This window comes from Lissotriton helveticus, chromosome 5_1 (genome assembly GCF_964261635.1).
Source record: "Lissotriton helveticus chromosome 5_1, aLisHel1.1, whole genome shotgun sequence".
NCBI classification, from domain to species: domain Eukaryota; kingdom Metazoa; phylum Chordata; class Amphibia; order Caudata; family Salamandridae; genus Lissotriton; species Lissotriton helveticus.
The window spans coordinates 2,060,747,879-2,060,766,878 of NC_136065.1; the positions used below are offsets into that span (position 1 = coordinate 2,060,747,879).

The 19,000-nt window shown below is 44.3% G+C and overlaps 1 protein-coding gene across 2 annotated transcripts in view; it reads right to left on the bottom strand.

The window, feature by feature from the left end:
• Window positions 1-374: 374 nt before the first annotated feature.
• The window catches only part of LOC144756289 (uncharacterized), a 199,403-nt gene continuing 180,777 nt past the window's right edge, over window positions 375-19,000 (bottom strand). For both annotated transcript variants that reach the window (XM_078645950.1, XM_078645951.1), the window contains 2 exons: window positions 10,623-10,645; window positions 375-2,252 (listed from right to left, as the gene is read on the bottom strand). In XM_078645950.1, the coding sequence (XP_078502076.1) occupies window positions 2,061-2,252; window positions 10,623-10,645 (215 nt within the window). In that variant the 3' untranslated portion in view covers window positions 375-2,060. The remainder of the gene's footprint in view (window positions 2,253-10,622; window positions 10,646-19,000) is intronic.

The window sequence follows — 19,000 nt, forward strand, 5'->3', positions numbered from 1 at the left end:
GCTTTTTCCCTCGTGTGCTTCCCTCCTCACCACTCTCTGCGTTAATCTCCCTTGTTAATGTGCTTCTCCACCCCCGTGCTCCATGTTGCTCTCACTCACCTGTGTGCTTTTCTCTTCCATGCTCTATGTTGCTCGGGTCCATGTTCTTCTCCCTTTTCCCTTTGTTGCTCCTCATCTGCATCTCCCCCTCCTTGCTGCTTGTTTCCTTGTGTGCTTCTTTTTCAATACTCCCTCTCGGCTTCTTCTACCACAATGCGCTCCTCCTTTGTCCTCACATCCCCACCTCCTTACACTGTTTTATTCATTTATTTTGGCAGGTCATGCATCAATATTTCTGCCTGCCCTTCTGTTTAAGAAACAACATTTGTTTCCACTTTTTCATTTTCATATTTCTTTATTTAAAGATCCATCTTAAATCGATATAAAACAATGGCAACTGTGTCACATGCATGCGTCATGACTCATTCACACACATACAAAATGGATGTATGACGGTACAACGCGTACCGTCACAACGCGTGCTGTTACAACGCGTCCCTTACAACGCAAGTCGTTACCACGACTTGCGTTGGGGGCGCGGATGTCGAATAGTATAATTTACTATTCTAACACCAGTCCCCGTGGACACTAGGGAAGGTGTTGGAATAGTAAATTTACTATTTTTAATCTTCTAGCGCCCTCCAGCGCAAGTTGTGGTAACGACTTGCGTTGTTACGGACGCGTCGTAACGGATGTTTCCCATACAAAATAAATTGTTTACTTCATGGTCCCTTTATTTTTCCTTTTGTTCATGCCAATGCTGTACAGCATGAACAAAAGACATTGGCAGGACCAATAGGCCTCAATGGTGAGACCTATTGGCTTTGCCAATGCTTACTCTTCTAGTTATATATCTGTGCTTCTCAAAAATGATTTGAGAAGCTAGAATTTGAGACTCTGAACAGAAGATTGTACACCCACCTGAAGAAGAGTACCATTAAATTAATTCTACATAAAGCGATAGGCAGATATGGCACACAGACACTAAATAATCTTCAAAAGGAGAATGATCACTTAACTTGGAGGAGTCTTGATCAAAGGTGACAACTATAACCCCAGGCGGGTAACTCTGCTCCCCCAAGGGAGTTTGCAAATTTTTGCCTACTCCGCGCTCCTTTCCAAACGTGGTTTTTAGGCAAAAACTCCCCTCTGGGGAGGAGCGGAGTTAGCCAGCCCCTCCACCCTCCCAAATTAATCAAAAATGTAAAAAGAAGGCTCCTCATCGTTGATGCACGAAGGAGAGCGGCCAGGCAGAGGAAGAGGCAGCTACTCAGGTAAGTGTCTTAGTTTTACACTTTTTATTAATTTTGGAGGGGGAGGGAGCATAGCTTATTTCCACAGTTTTTTGTCAAACTCCATGGACATACGCATAGAGGCACTTCGCCTGCTACGCCCAGGCTTAGACGACTATAGCCCTAAAGTCCACTGTAGCGGGCTACACCGGCCATTATAGGCCTGACTCAGCGTTAAAGGACGGAGCCGAAGGTGAGGGCCTTTAACAAAGGAGCGGGACTTTAATTGCCGGTATAGCCCGCTACAGCTACAGCTTTAAGGCTATTAGAGCATTCGTCCTCTAGAGGGCAGAATGTTCTAATTAGTCAAACAAAGGCCTCACGGAGCCCTTGGAGGTTGAAATCCCCCCGGGCTCCGTGAGGCCTTTGTTCACAGCAAGAGCTGTGAACAAACGTTGGAACATTGCTCTACGGGCTTCTACCGGTCATTAGAAGCCCAGAGCACTCCATTGTCTTCATTGAAGCTCCCAACATTCCATTGTTATAATAGACTGAAATACCGGTATTGAACTGTTTCTGCAGCAAACCTGTATTAGCTTTTCAGTACGTTTTATCTAGGGCAGATCACAAAGTCCTTCACTTTATATCTGCCATCAAGATCCTGGTCCCATATGGAAACAGTTCGACATAGACAAACTACTTCGTCGACAGACCAATATTAGACACTATAGGTGGATCTGGGGTAGGCAACAGTGCAACAGCAGCGTAGAGATCTGATGGGCAGAACATTCAAGGATTCTCTGTCAGTGAGGTGCCGTCCGTGTCTTTCTCCTCTGTGGGACGGGGCTCGCTCATGATGTCGGCGATGGTAGCATAGCAACTCTTCTTCTCGGCATCCAGCTCAGGCCCTCTCGAAGCATTGCCTTTTTTTATTGACAGGTTCTGGAGCGAGGCATACTGTGTGCTCACCTGATCTTCTTCCTGGATCAGGGACACATGGTGCAATCAGAACAGTGAGCTCGGAAACACAAATGCAACACAGCAACACGTGTTAGTTAACAACCATCGCACATTCTAGGGTCTACTCTACACGAGCTGCCCTTCGCTACACAAAAGCACCAACATCGCAATGTGAATAATTCTAATATCTCAGAATAAAATATTGTCTATCCCTGCATGCTTTGCCACTTCTAGACCTTGATTTGTTACAGTCACTCTTGATAGTCAGAAACTCTTTAACTTCCTCTGGATGAGATTTAATGGCATTTATTTGCAGTTTTATCAGAAAATTATTCAAGGATGTTATAAGAGGAGACAAAATATAGCATACTTTTCACAAGCCATTATAGCTGCTAAGGACTGAAATTAATAGGAGAGACATAGGTCAGATGCAGTGCAGTGTAATATGTTTATCAATGTACAGGAAATTATAAAGCGCAAATCATCAAGCGGTTTCTAAGCGCTTGCTTAGGGAACCCGTCCTGGTATTCCCCTGTGAGATAACCCCGGCAGGGTATCCGCAAGGTGAAAGCCAGGCATCCCGCCACGAGGGGCCATTGTGGAGATTAAGCAAGCTATTGCCCAGAGTCGCAGAGTGTGAACCCGTGAATCGAGTAGGCACCGGAGCAAGAATTGTCGAGTCCATGGACATTTTAGGACTCAAGACACCGCCGAGCCAGGAATTGAACCCTGGTCCCGGGCTGACCTCTGCTTCCAGGTCTGCTTCCTCTAACCAGTGAGCCACACTTCTCCACTATGCTTTATTCACACTAAAAACTGGTCACAAGCATCAGTTTAGGCAGGTCATTCAAGTGATATCCTCAATTTAGGCCCACTGTGTTGTATTCTCAATTCACCAAGGTCCACGGTGGCCCACACTTTAACATATAATATACACTGTAGTGACCACTTCTTGGAAAAGTCAAACCACATCCACACCTTTATTTAGAATCGAGCATCATGCGATATCCTCACCCAATACAGGTGATCAGTGGTAGATGCTCACATGAGAAATGCCCGAGTCATAATATCAATACCGACAAGTTTATCATTTCCATATTAGCATTTTTGACAGAGCTGTTAATACCCCTGGACACTCTTTCAACAGAGCATAGTACTATTTCCTCCCTTTATATAGAACAATTTATGAGATAAACTAATTTTACTCCATTTATTGCACATCACAAGTAAAGGCCGGTCTGTCCTGCCTTAGGCAAGTGAGAGCTCTCGTTCTGATGAGTGACTCCCCTGTTCTGATAACATGAATGTAGATATGTCCTTCCTCTCATAACATCCCTGTAACATAGTATCCTAGTTATATAAGGGATAAAGTACCCCCTGATGTACTTTATAAGGATATTGCAAGTCATCAAGGAGTTCAATAACCATATAGAGCAACGAGGCCGAGGTTATGGAACTCCGAGGGGAATAGCAATATTCTTATCCTAAACGCCAGGGGGTACTTTATCCCATATAATACATGGTTACACCATCACCTTTAAAACAAACCACTTAAAACCTTGGTGTGCAGCTCTTTCATATGAAAAAGCGAGTATGTCTGCAAACATGAACAATAAAAATAAATCCTCAAGTGCAAAATCAAACAGATTAAAAACCTGTTAGATATTTGAGGCAAATAGATATTAGAAACAGTTCAATACATGTCAGATTTTTTTAATGGTGCAATAGCTTGGAATCTGTAGAAAAACTCAGAAAGATTCTAGCTTTTCTCTGTCTACGGAGCATAAAAAATAAACATATTCTCTCTTCTTGACATTGTAAGCTATTAAAATAGAGCAGAATAAAGAAAAGCAACGGTTCCCTTCTGGTTGCTTTAAACAGCTGCTTCGTGACCTGCCCTGATCTTTCACCTCTGCTGCTGGCTCTTCCAGCAGGCATTATGATGTCAGAACGCAACTGTAATAACTTAAAGTTGAGCTCCGACGTCTTTTCTTTATAATTGGCGACTGGGTGTGTCACTATTTGCCGATTCTAAAGAAACCAGAGACTGCCTTTTATACAGAGATAATCCCACGTATTATACTATGATAAACAATGTAGACAATTCTAACCAACCTAATATCATAGCTTGGGTATTGGAAAAGTGCAGGCTCACCCTTGTGCCTCTTGACATTGTCTGAAAAAAATGTTTCAGAAGGATGAAATGCTGAGTGGGCCCACCCGGATTCAAATTCTTGGCCATAGGGTCAAACACAAATTACTGGAGTGGATGCATTACGTCACTGAGCCACCAAACTGGCTGCTTGTGTGCACAATGCTAATACTGCAAATTAACATTTGGGGCAATAAAAATTGAAAATCCGCTAAAAGCAACCATTTCATTACAAAAGACTGTACGGTTGAAGTTCAACAAAGAGAAATCCAAAGTTGAATATCTAAAGAAGCAAGCAATGCAAAACCAATAGGTCTGCCCTTGGCGAGAGTGCAATGTGTTTTGCTGTATTTTTTGCAAACAAATGGCAAAAAAATTAAAAAGAGAAATAATGAAAAAAACAACACTCAGGCACTGGCACTGAAGTGCACCCCTTTTAGGCAGCTGTGGAAATGGGATCAAGCAAAATACTGTCACTCAGTGCAAGAGGGCCATTGGCTGAATGACCCATTGCCACGTGCTGTATGCTGTAGCGTGCCGAAGAAGAATATGGTTGATACTTGGAGGGGCCAATGGATGACTAAATGCCCCTGTATATACGCGTTTATGTATATATTTTTATTATGTCGTTTGTGGAAAACATCATGCTTGTCCGACAGCTAAAGTTGTCTCTCAGCCAGACCTTAGAGCACTCAGACAGTCTTTTTGGGGGCAGCACCTTGACCAGGAACAAGATCCCTCCGTGTCGGAGGACTGTCCCATTGTACCTTTGTTTTATGGGAGGAATAAAAGAAATTGTGTTGTGTTGTGTTCTGTTTGTAAAGTGCACTGTGACCGTGAGGTTATCCTGGCTCTGGGCATGTGTGTGTGCCTAGCCCTGCCTGTGGTAAGTTGGGTAATTGAAAAGCCAGGTCATCAGGTACTTTTGGAATTCAGGAAGAGATGAGCAGGCTCTGATGTATGGGCTATGTAAGAGAGCGACTGTCCTGATCTGGTTCTGTGTATGCGTGAGATGTGTGTAAGTAGGACTCCTGTAGAGTAAAGGTGTTTGGGTGGTTGGTGGAAGGAGATACAACTGTTCAAGTAGATGGGGCCTAAGTTGAGTAGCGCCTTGAATGTGTGAGGAGTTTGAAATGAGCACATTTGTGTATCAGGAACCAGTGGAGCTTCCTTAGGTGTGGTGTTATGTGAGTTCTCTGTGGGAGATTGAAGATGAGTCTGGCTGCCAAGTTCTGGACGGTTTGTAGACTTCTAGGGAGGTGCTTGACGATCCCGATGTAGAGGGGATTCCTGTAGTCCAACTTACTGGTTACTATGGTGTGAGAGTTTTTCTATTGTTGCTTGGGAGCCATTTCAAGATCTTCCTCAGCATCTTCAGGGTGTGAAAGCAGGATTCTGTGACAGTGTTGATTTGTGTGGTCATGTCCAGTTTGCTGTTGATGAATATTCTGAGGTAACTGGCATGGTTACTATGTGTGGATGTGGGCCCGAGTTTAGCTGGTGAGGTGTTCTTGCCGAAGATCACTACTCTCTTTACAGTGTTCACCACGGGACAGTTGGCTTTCATCCAACTAGTGACTTCAGTCATGAAGGCGGTGAACTTATTTCTTGTATTGGAGGTCTTGTCCGAAAGGGAGAGTATGAGTTGTGTGTTATCAGCATAGCAGAAGAGGTTAATATTGTATGTGCGAATTACATTGGCCAGAGGGACCATGTTTGCATGGAAGAGGGTAAAGCTGAGTGAAGAACCTTGAGCTCAGCTCAGATGAGTTTGCGAGATTTGGAGGAATATGTTGGCAGGCTGACAGCTTGTGTTCTATCCATTAATAAGGAGCAGATCCAGAGGAGAGCGGGTCCTTGGATGCCAATCTCGTGCAGGCACTTGACGAGGATGGGGTGAGAGACTGTCAGACACTGCCGAGAGGTCCAGAAGAATAAGGGCTGCTGTGTCTCCTCTGTCAAGGATCATTCAGGCGTTGTCTGTGGTGGCAATGAGTGCTGTTCATTTACTATAGTTTGGCGTGATTCCTGACTGTGTGGAGTCGAGAGGAGTGATTGATGAGGCATTGTTTGATCCAAGACCTTTGCCGGTTATGATCGGAAGAAGATGGGTTTGTTGCCGGTAAGCATAGCTAGGTCAACGGATGGTTTATTGTACAGAGACATGTCAGTGGAATGTTTCCAGGTCTCTAGCAATGTGGCTGAGTCGATGGAGGTGTTGAGGATGGGTGTTAGTGCTTTGCTGATCGTTAGGAGTGCTTTGGTGAAGTTGTGTTGGTGCAAGGAGCAGATGGGGCCGCCGAGTGGATGGCCTTCATGGTAGCATCAATTTCGACAGTGGTGATGGTGGGCCTCGAGGTCAGGGTTCATTCTTCGGCTGTGATGGGAAGCTCCACAACATTTTTACTATGATGCAAATGTGCCTATTCCTGACTCAAGACCAACATAAACTTGTCAAATATAACAATCTCATGTTCAACGATTGTAAAACCGGCCTGGTATTGTAAATATGCAGTAATACTATACTGGTTTGTTTCTACCAAAGTTTGTACTTTTCTGCCTAATGTAAAGTGCCCAGATGCCGACTTCCACCAGTCAGCGCTATGTAAAACGTTAAATTAATAGCATAAATAAATAGAAAGCAGACCCCAAATAACAGCTAAACCCCAACTTTCAGGCTACTCCTTTAGTTTCTTTCACTCTGTCTTTAAAAAGATTACTGTTATCAGAAGCAGCTTTTGAAGACATTTTAAATCTGTCAATGCAGTGAAGGCTTCGTGAGACGTTTTTCCATCTCTACCGCACTAGGCGCTATAAACAACAGTTCCAGAGTCCTCCGTGCACCATGGACTCTCATAAGGACGTCACTGGACACATCACAGAAAGACTAGGGAAGGGACCTGTGCAGGGGCGTAACGAAACTTGAGGGGGGGGGCTTCTGTAAAGTAAATGGAGAGCCCCCGACCCAGTCAGGAGCTCTCGGGCCAGAGACGGGGGGGGGGCTGGGGAGGGGGCACCCCACGGGCCTGCGGAGGCTATGGCACTGTCGGGGCACGTAGTCGGCAATCGAGACATCCCGAAAAGGCTGTATTTCTCAAGAAAAAAATACAAAGCGGCCAAGCTTCTTGCAAGAGAGAAACGTTTCCGTGAATCATTAGGCCAGCGGGGTAGGGCACAGTCCTGGGACGCCTGCTCTCAGGGCCGGCTTTAGGGCAGTGCGACCAGTGCGGCCACACTGGGCGCTGACCGGTGGAGGGTGCGCTGACCTCAGGAGGGGGACAGGGCGAAATGTTTAGCAGTAACTTATGATTGGAGAGATGAGGGGCACTTTTGCCCAGTGGTAGTGAGAGTATCCGAGGAGGAGGTCATGGTGTGTGCGGGCTCCAAAAATGATTGTCGAACCGGGTGCCCAGGGGCGTAACACAGGCCCCCCGCAGCCCACGCGGTGTGGGGGGGGCCCTAGCTCCAAGGGGCCCCCTCGCAACTGAACTCTGGCCGGGACAGCTCCTGATTGAGCCCGGAGGGGGCCCCCCTAAGTACCGTGCAGGGAGGCCCCCTCACTTTTCGACCAGTGCTAAAGCGGGCCTTGCCAGCTTAGATAGTTGCTTAGGAGAGAGAGATGTATTTCCTGGCTACTTTGGAGAGCTTGGGGGATAACGATGAACAGTGCACTCTGGGAAACTATAGCAACAAACAACATCCGATAAATAAAACCCAGCTTTGAAGTAGATTTGAGAATGTGCATTCAGAAGTACTTGAATGGGTTTATGTCACAAAACGCTATAAGGCATTAAAGAAACAAGCACTGGCAAAGTCAGTAGGTCTTGCCATGGCAAGCAATGTCGTTTCTAATGCAATGAATTTGGTTTTATGTATTTTCCGAGCAAGAGAAACAAAAATGAAAATAATAAAATGTAATAATAACACACTGAGGCCTTTACAAGCACAGTGGTCCAAAGGGGTGTATCTATATAAACAATCACTGTCCCCATTCATTCCAATGTCCACCTTTGCAAATGCCAGTCACTGCACCACATCCTCACTCAGCTGCTAAGATGCAACGTAATGCGTTGAACTTCTCAAGCGTCATCGTAAGAAACAGACAGCTACTAAGTGCTGAACACAGCGGTGCCAATGAAGATCAGCACAGCAATTAAAATCCTTCCAACGAGAAGCAAAACTTAAAAATAATCATACACGTTGTGCCTTCCCGTGCCCATGAAAATCCTTTAATCCTCGATTTGTCCTGAATTAGTGCCTCTTTTAGCAGCCATTTAACTCCTCAATTAAAATATGAGACTATAGATCTAATGAGTCATCAGGCATGCATAAATATACTTCCTTCATTAAGGAAAACAAATATATGCGATTACGCCATAATTACTCTGGAACTGTGGAACGACACACATTCATCTTTCATTATGGACTGTCATACATATATTAAAGTACTAAGTGGGAGACGTCTTGACGTTGCTTGCAGCCATAAGCATCCGTTAAGCTATTTGTGCACCCAGGCTGAACTTAAAAGCTGAACTGAGATAAACACGTGACTTCATTTACATGTATTAGAATATGCCACTTCTTGAGAAAAGAACTGCAACTTGCAAAGATATGGAACAACTAGAAAGAACCACAAAGGAGTAGTAAAATGTCGTAATTGCAGATTTACAGCTCTGGGTGAATGATGTTGGTGCTGGTTCTCTGGCGGAAACACTTGAATTGTATGATCTATTTCAGGGAAGTGTCACCCAGAGAGAAAAGAATGAAACCTCAGGGCTCATTGCAATGTAGCTGTCTCCTTCTTCTCGAAGTTCCCTACTCCACTGGTGCCATGTAGAGGTTTGAGTCCATTCAAAGCTGTAGGGAGAGGGGCTGGTGCACAGCTTCAGGTTCACTCCACCGAGGACTCTGTTTACAGTACTTCGCAGCAAGACGCTCTCTTTACATCACCTGGCCCCATCTAACATCTTAATGTTGAATTATGCCCCCACACTTTTCTGTACACGCTCGTTTACAGATGTCACACTGTAAAGCATATGTACAGCTGGCAGACAACCATATGTAAGCGGTAATGTCCTTGTCCTCCTCCAGCCTTAACAAGCCTTTTTTAAGGACAGTCCAAGTTATAGAGAAAAAGCCAATGGGTGGGATGGAATCCCACAGAGTGAATACAACATGTCTTAAGAGACAGCGCATGTGCTGCCTAGGCTCGACCTAAAACTGAATGTGGGTGCAACCGCCCTAGGACGGAAATGCCCTCCTTTTCAAGGGTCTGTACACAAGTGATCGGGAAAAATACTGTCACTCATAGTGCACGACAGTCAATCACTGAAGTGGGCTGACCCATTGTCCCGTGCTCTAAACTGTATGAGGAGGAAGCAAAATGTGAACAGGGCTGATATAGCCCACCTACCCTCCAAGAAAAGTGCATATGTATTTATTTATTTATTTATAATTTTTTCTGAAAACATGAGGCTGGCAAGACAGCTTAAGATATCTCTAGGCAGGACCTAAAGAAGATCAAACTGAAATTCAGATATTCAGATATTGAGTAGGAATGGTCACAAGCTAGATGCCCTAGTCAGAGTCCCCATGACAAAACACAAACATCAAAATATTGTGATAAATCTGATCTCCTCAAAAAAGTACTGCTTCATTACCTTCTCCATCCAGAATCAATTTTATTAAAGTGTGTGTGTCTGTTTGTTTTTGTCACAGTGATAAATGTCCCACTTGCAAGTATGTAAAACATTGCTTTCAATTTAAAATTAGTTTTGACCATTGCTCAACTCGCTTGCTAATCTTTTAATAGAGTCACTTTTTTTTAAAGAAGCGTAGATTGTGATTGTGATGAAAGAAATATACGTTTCAACCCAGTTTAATAACCTTTGTATCTTCTTCAGGACTATAACAATATTTATGCTAAATTACGTTATTATTTCCTATTAAAGCTAAAGAGCTTGCATGAATATTAATACCCACTCTTTCAGCTTGTTATAGTTAATCAGATTGTCAATATTGTTTCAAATAGTTATAATCTTATTCTGTTGCAATGTGATTTCTTCAACATGATGTGTTGCTCCTGCTTCTTTTTAGAAGATATTAACTCTTCACCCTTTTTTGAGATTTAAGAAATTTAATCACTGCTGCATGGTATTAAATTAGTACCACTTCTTTGCCTTACGATTCATTTTTATTAAACACATCCATTCCATTAGTGCAAAATCCCATGAACTCACGTGTCCCTGCTTTTTCTTTTTCCCTAAAACAAACAAAAACAAAGAATATTAGAGTTTTATTGTACATTAGTCATAGGTATGTAGTAGTACTCACAGCCAGGGCGTTATGGTGATCAAGCCATATCTTGCTAATTCAGAGTCACAGTTTAATTACAGGCAAAGCAACTAACAGTTCTATCTAATTGGAACTCAGAGCGAAGCAAGTAGAAGGCTTGTGTGCAGTATATAAGCGCTATCCCATGCTGGAGTAATTCATTGCAGGTATTCGAAGGCTGGCTTCACTACACAGGATACAGGAGGTATGCAGGTGGAAGGTTTAGGGATAATTATCAAAAAGAGGAACCCCTTACCATCCAAAGGAATGCGGTGTTATACACAAGTATTGCAGAGACAGTTTCCTTTGGAGAAAATATAGTCCGGAGTCTCCTATACAGTTCATCTATTCCATTCAACCCCAATCACTAACATACTATACATACATTGGAAGTGTGACCATATATCTCCTAAAGACACTCAAGGCAACTAAAATTACAAATGAGATTTTTTACAAATCTATTTCTTGATTTAAAAAATCTGAGAATACACTTTAGAAGCGGCATCTGGCATAATACATAACACTGATAGTATTTTACATTCAATTACGAACAAATATTATAGCAAATATTAATAACACATTAAAAACAACAATAAAAAGTAAAAAAGAGAGTACTTTTCATAGACAATAAAACACAGTATGTCTTCAACAGCATACACATCCGTAATAGAAGAATGTTGAGGGCTACTGCCTGGTACTGTTCAATTTGTTAAATACTCATTGCCAGTAGCTGTTAGACGGATTGTGTACTTCTCTACAGGACGTCGACGCGTTTCGATGGGTTCTTATAGCACCATCTTTATCAAGACAAGACAAAAGCACTATCAAAGAAAATTTCTTAAAAAAAACATTTGATCTGTTTAAAACCTGTTAAATAAAAACAAATGTCAATCAGCAAAACAGGGAAAAGAAATAGTTTAAAATATCACAGTCTTCAAAATCGACCTTTATACATGGTTTCTCTTGCACAGTATTCCATGGCACAATAATCATGTGTTCACATTCAGAATTACTCAAATATTCTAAGTGTGATATAGTTCTGGCATTGTTACCGTTTAAGAGCCGTACAGTAATGGTTTTAACAAAAAAAATGGGGGGAGTGGTTGTTTGCCCATTCTAGTACTTGCCTATAATCATGCACCATTTGTTTAATATGCAATTAATCTTTGCAATGATTACGCATGATCGTTTCCCAATTCTTAGCTAAACCATGTTCATCTTCCCATGTTCGTTGATTGTCCCTAGGTGGGAAACAACCTTTACAACGCAACTTTTACAACGCACTACCATTACAACGAAACTTTTACAACACAACATCCATTACAACTTTTACAACGCAACCATTACAACGCATGACACTACAACGTACACCACTACAACGCATGTGATTACAACGCAGTCATTACAACGCATACCATTACAATGCATAGAATAGTAATTTTTACCCATACACTATCCAACACTTACCCTACTGTTGCACCCCCTGGAGTTAGAATAGTAATTTTTACCCCTACACTATCCAACACTTACCCTACTGTAGCACCCCCTGGAGTTAGAATAGTAATTTTTACCCCTACACTATCCAACACTTACCCTACTGATGCACCTCCTGGAGTTAGAGTAGTAATTTTTACCCCTACACTATCCAACACTTACCCTACTGTAGCACGCCCTGGAGTTAGAATAGTAATTTTTACCCCTACACTATCCAACACTTACCCTACTGTTGTAGCCCCTGGAGTTAGAATAGTAATTTTTACCCCTACACTATCCAACACTTACCCTACTGTTGCATCCACTGGAGTTAGAATAGTAATTTTTACCCCTACACTATCCAACACTTACCCTAATGTTGCACCCCCTGGAGTTAGAATAGTAATTTTTACCCCTACACTAGCCAACACTTACCCTACTGTTGCACCCCGTGGAGTTAGAATAGTAATTTTTACCCCTACACTATCCAATACTTACCTTAAATGCAAAGTAATGTTATGCGTTGTAATGGTATGCGTTGTAAAGGTAGTATGCGATGTAATGGAATGCGTTGTAAAGGTAGTTTTAAAAAATTCGTTGTAAATGCATGCGTTGTAATGGAATGCGTTGTAATGGATGTTGCGTTGTAAAAAATGTGTTGTAAAGGTAGGCGTTGTAAAAGTATGCGTTGTAACGGCATACATCCTCCCTAGGTATATATGTCTCACTCTTCCCACCATCAGTGGAGAAGTGTGGCTCACTGGTTAGAGGCGGCAGACCCGTAAGCAGAGAACGGCCCGGGACCAGGGTTCGATTCCCGACGCGGCAGGGTCGTGGACCAGGGTCAGCGGACTCGATAATTCTCGCCTCGGTGCCTACTCTAGTCAGAAACCACACTCGGCAACTCTGGGCATCAGCTTGCCTCATCTTCACAACGGCCCCCCCAGACCGCCGGGGATGCTTGGTCGCACCTTAGAGATACCCATCAGGGACCATCTCTCAGGGTGAGCCAGGACGGGTTCCCCAGCGGTCGAAGCGTGGAGATACTCCTCCGGGAGTCGATTCCTAGCGCTATATAAACCCGCAATTAAATTAAATCTCCAGTCATACCGTCGCCCATTCATCTGTCTCTCAGACCATCATGCCTATAGCCAACTCTTCCCGTCTCATAATCTCATTTAAAGGGAACAGGCCTCACTTCCCGATAGGGTTTGTGGCTGCTTCCGCCACCCTGAGCATATACTTCACGGTTAGTTGGGGTCAATGCCTCCTGTTTCCTATAGGCGTTGTGGTGCAACCATTCTGGCAAAATAATTTGCACTCCAATTATTGTCTCAAAAAGATTGATTTCGAGTCCAGATAATAGTAGTAAATAATAAGTACGGTGATCTCAGCAGCCTATTAATGTCGCCTGGAGAGCACGCGAGGCTCACCTTTAATTACTCTACATTAGACAAGAAGATGTATTCATGAGGCTTTTAATGTCACTCTGATAAAAATCTGGCCTGACTTTGCAGTCTCTGTAAAACTCATACAGGAAGAGGCTGACTAGTCTGCGCTCCCACCGAAGGAAAATCTCAAAATAATGGTATACAGGAAATAAAATGAGTTCTTACGTTAAACCAGATAGACATGGGCAGCGATGACCTCTTCTATGTGGAATGGAATGGTTCGAAGGCGTCGCTAGATCTGCCCCAGAGACGAATGTACATACTGGCCCAATGAGTGGCTCTCTAAAAAAATACACAAGGTAAAGGGCTGAATACCTCAGTCTCTCTGGAAACGATTAATCTAGGACGATAGTCAGAGAAGAGCTTGGGGGCATATAATTGGGGGCATATTATCAACGGCCAGCGATAAGTATCGCTGGCCGTTCTTAGCGTGATGGACGCAACCGGAGGTGCTAAAACATGTGCCCCAGGTACTATCCAATATTTACTGGTGACGTCAAAAGAGGAAGGGCAAGTCTCTATTGCTTATGCAGATTATATTGTTGTACCAATATTATTCGTGCTATAGCTCTCCTCTGTCGTTCGCCTATCTTTTGGAAACGGAAGCAATCTCTATACAATACCTCTGTCACTGTACTCTCCCACTATCTAAACTTTTTCCCACTACATAATTAAGAAATTCGTTCCTCGTCATAACATTTGGCTCCCCACTTACTCGGGTAGCTGCACGCTCCTGCGTGGTATTGTCTGTGGCATGTGGTGATAATTGGATAAACGTACTTTTTGCTGATCTTTATATACTGGAGATAGTGACATAAGGGATAGTTTACTTTCCAGAACGAGAGATGGCTTCTGACTACAGTATCGGAGAGCCTATTGAGGAGAGTTAATCGAGCGCAACACTTTGATTTATTTTTCAAACCCTAATCATTACAGGTGAACCTCGACATTCTTAAGAGGCGAAAGTGGAAAGCAAGGGAAGCACGCTCTCCTTTTTATCAGGGAAACATTAGAACCATGGGGCATATTATCAATCAACGAACATGGGAAGATGAACATGGTTTAGCTAAGAGTTGGGAAACGATCATGCGTAATCATTGCAAAGATTAATTGCATATTAAACAAATGGTGCATGATTATAGGCAAGTACTAGAATGGGCAAACAACCTCCTCCACCCCCTTTTGTTTTTAGTTAAAACCATTACTGTACGGCTCTTAAACGGTACCAATGCCGAAACTATATCACACTAGAATATTTGAGTAATTCTGAATGTGAACACACATGATTATTGTACCATGGAATACTGTGCAAGAGAAACCATGTATAAAGGTCGATTTTGAAGACTGTGATATTTTAAACTATGCCATTACCCTGTTTTGCTGATTGACATTTGTTTTTTATTCAACAGGTTTTAAACAGATCAAATGCTTTTTTAAAGAAATATTCTTTGAGATTCTTGTCTTATCGTGATAAAGATGGTGCTATAAGAACCCATCGAAACGCGTCGACGTCCTGTAGAGAAGTACACAATCCGTCTAACAGCTATTGGCAATGAGAATTTAACAAATTGAACAGTACCAGGCAGTAGCCCTCAACATTCTTCTATTACGGATGTGTATGCTGTTGAAGAAATGTGAAATGAAATGTCGTATACTTGTAAAGCGCACAGCTGCCCCAGCAAAGGGGCGTCCTGGCGCTGTATACCACTGGGGAACCCGTCCTGGCTTTCCCTGTGGGATGGTCCCTACTGGGAATCCCCAAGGTGGAGCCAGGCATCCCCGGCGTTGATGGAGCAGTTGTGGAGATTAGGCAAGCTAATGCCCAGAGTTGCCGAGTGGGACCCCAGGTTAGAGTAGGCACCGAGGCGAGAATTGTCCATTCTGCTGACCCTGGTCCACGACCCTGCCGCGTCGGGAATTGAACCCTGGTCCCAGGCCGACTTTTGCTCCCGGGTCTGCCGCCTCTAACCAGTGAGCCACACCACTCCACTAGAGATGGGGGTCGATTCCGATTCGGGAAAAAAAACGTCCGTACAATTTGTATCCGGAGCCCTCTCCGTACGAATCGTACCCGTCCAACCGAGTCGCCAAGTACGATCCGCATTCCGTGAATCCGTCCGAATCGTCGCAATCCGTACGTATTGCAAGGCTGAAACCGTGAACCGTACGACTCGTACACATACCGTACGACTCGTACACATGCCGTACGACCCGACGAGTACGATCCGGACTGGGGTATGAGGACGCGATTCGTACGGTCCACGTCAGGTAAGGGCGAGTCGTACGGAAAAGCACACAAACATATACACACCGTACGGTCCGTACCCCCCATGATCGCAGGGGTACGCACCGTACCCCTGCGATCATGGGGTGTACGAGCCGTACCCCATTGTACGATGGGTGTACGAGGCGTACCCCATTGTATGATGGGTGTACGAGCCGTACCCCATTGTACGATCGGTGTACGAGCCGTACACCGATCGTACGATGGGTGTACGGCTCGTACACCCACCGTACAATGGGGTACGGCACGTACACCGATCGTACAATGGGGGTACGGCTCGTACACCCCGTGATCGCAGGGGTACGGTGCATACCCCTGCGATCATGGGGGGTACGAGCCGTACCCGGGGGGCTGTTCCGTACCTGTTTCGGCGCGAACTCTGCTTTTACGGCTGTTTTCAGCTCCCGTAGAAAAAGGGTCGTACGGAGTGTCGTCAACATGGATCGTACTTCCTGGTTCGGAAATGGCTGTCAATTTACGTACGGACGTGGCGTACAGCGTCGGCCGGAGTGAATCCGTATGTACTTTTTATTTGTACGGTGTTTGGTACGAGTCGTATGGAGTGGCGCTTTGGGTTAGGATCGTACTTGCTAGTTCGTACGGGGACGTTGTAGGTGTACGATTCGTACGGGAAAAAGGCTCCGTACAGCTAATCGGAGCGCTTTTTACCGGATCGGAATCGACCCCATAGTGTTTTTTTTGTCTGAAAAATTTACTCTCTTTTTTACTTTTGATTGTTGTTTTTAATGTGTTATTAATATTTGCTATAATAATTGTTCGTAATTGAATGTAAAATACTATCAGTGTTATGTATTATGCCAGGTGCCGCTTCTAAAGTGTATTCTCAGATTTTTAAATCAATAAATACATTTGTAAAACAATTCTTTTATAATTTTAGTTGCCTTGAGTGTATTTAGGAGATATATGGTCACACTTCCCAATGTATGTATAGTATGTAAGTGATTGGGGTTGAATGGAATAGATGACTTTATAGGAGATTCAGGGCTATATTTTCTCCAAGGGAAACTGTCTCTGCAATACTTGAGGATTAGGGATAGACCAGTTTTACATATTCCACAGTACATTCCTCAATGCTTCATGGCTCCAGCATGGAATCTCAGCAGCTGCAAACAATGTCTAATATTGCTGGAGCTGATTCCCGAAGTCAAGCACTCTGTTACCAGCCCAAGCAGCTGGCACTCAGACAGCATTCCCAGCAGACCCACTGGTTCTCATGGCCCACATTATTCCCCAGGACCAGAGCCTTTGAGGACCTGGGCTCACGCCGCAAGAGTTATTTGTAGATTCTAAAGCACTGCTGCCCTATTTATGAATTAGATGGCAGCCAACACGGCCCATAATGCAAGACTGGACCGGATGCTGGACCCATCTTATTTTCTCTTTCATTAAGTTTGAAAAGTTAGTTTTTTTTGTGAAAACTGTTTTTATTGTTTTCATCCAATCCATCAGCAGTTATGACAATATACAGAGAAGCATATAGGGTAATCAGGTTATAAACATTCATATACAATACTGTTGTGTAAGCAATAGCCAACCATACTTTCCGCAGTGACCCTTTCAGCAGTGCCCAACCCCTCAATCCCATTGTCTCGCCCTCACTCCTCGTCTGTGCTGTCGCCTTCAGACTCTGGTATTGGGTCACAAATGTCCCCTCGATAGGCATTCCAGGCCGACCATATTTTAGACCATTTGCGGGGGCTCTTCTGATTGGCAGACACTGTCCGTTCAGTGACCATGTTCAGATCCATGTCTCTGCACCAGGCCGCTAATGTCGGTACCTCCACTGCCCCCCATTTTTGGGCAATATTCCGTTTTGCAACCATGAGTCTCAAAGTGACCCATGCTTGCCCGTGCCGTGTAAGGTCATTTAGCTCCCATATGTTGAGCAGGCACCTGCACCGTTCAGGCAGGAGTGATACACCTATCGCTTGTGAGATTGTACGCAGCACCTAACGCCGGTAGTCTGTTATAGCTGCACATTCCCACATTGTGTGTATAAAAGAACCCTCTTCCCCGCATCCTCTAAGGCAGTATGGGTGTTGTGCCCTGTGTATTTTATGTAATGTAGTCCTGGTGTAGTATACTCGGTGCAGGATCTTAAGTTGTACTAACCGGAGCCTTGCAGAGATCCTCACCTCTCTAGGCGATGCCAGTGCTTCCTGCCATTCTGAGTCATCAATGTCCCCTACCTCTGCTACCCATCTACCCCGTAGTGTGATCGTCGGGTCTGGCAGATTATTTATTAGCTTTCTGTATGTGAAGGACGTGGCCCTTTTTTGCAAGTAGTCAGTAAGTAGACGGTCCTCCAGCGGGGCTGAATCTGGAACCTCGGTATCTTGCGGTATCGCCGGTAGCAATGCGGGTCTTATTTGCAAGTATCTATAATTCTCGGTGGGGCCCAGGTCAAGTTGGAGTTGTAGTTGTGTAAATGGCCATAGGTCGCCTACTGTAGAGATGCCAATATTGTCCCACAGGTCGAAGCTCCTGCTTTTCCTCAACTGTCCCAGTTTTTTCCTCAACTGTCCCAGTGGAGTAAGTTTAGTGATAACCCCTCTCCATCCCAACCGTGTCTGTGCTGTATGCCATAACGTGGCCGTGTGTTTTGTGGGGCCCTCTAGTGTCATTGCCTGCCCTTTGTTATACAGGACCGCCAGCATATTATTCGTGCCCAGTTGGGCTCTATCTGCCCTATACGCTGGATCTTCTTGAGGTGCGTGGATCCACTGGTTGATGACCTTAAGGTGCGCCACCCAATAATACAACTGTAGGTCAGGGAGTGCTATCCCGCCGTCATACCAGCTTTTGTATAGTTTTTCTTGTGCTATTCTTGCCGGGTGATGGCCCCAGAGAAGTGCGGACACCTGTGCAGCTACTTGTTTAAAGTATCGGGGTGGGATGAGGAAGGGCGTATTTTCTAGAGCATAGAGGAACCGGGGCAGGGCCATCATCTTGTACAACGCCGCTTTGCCCAGTAGCGTGAAGGGTAGGGATGCCCAATGTATCACGTCCCTACTCAGTCTCTCCAGGGGGGGGAGCCAGATTTCTGGAGAAAAAC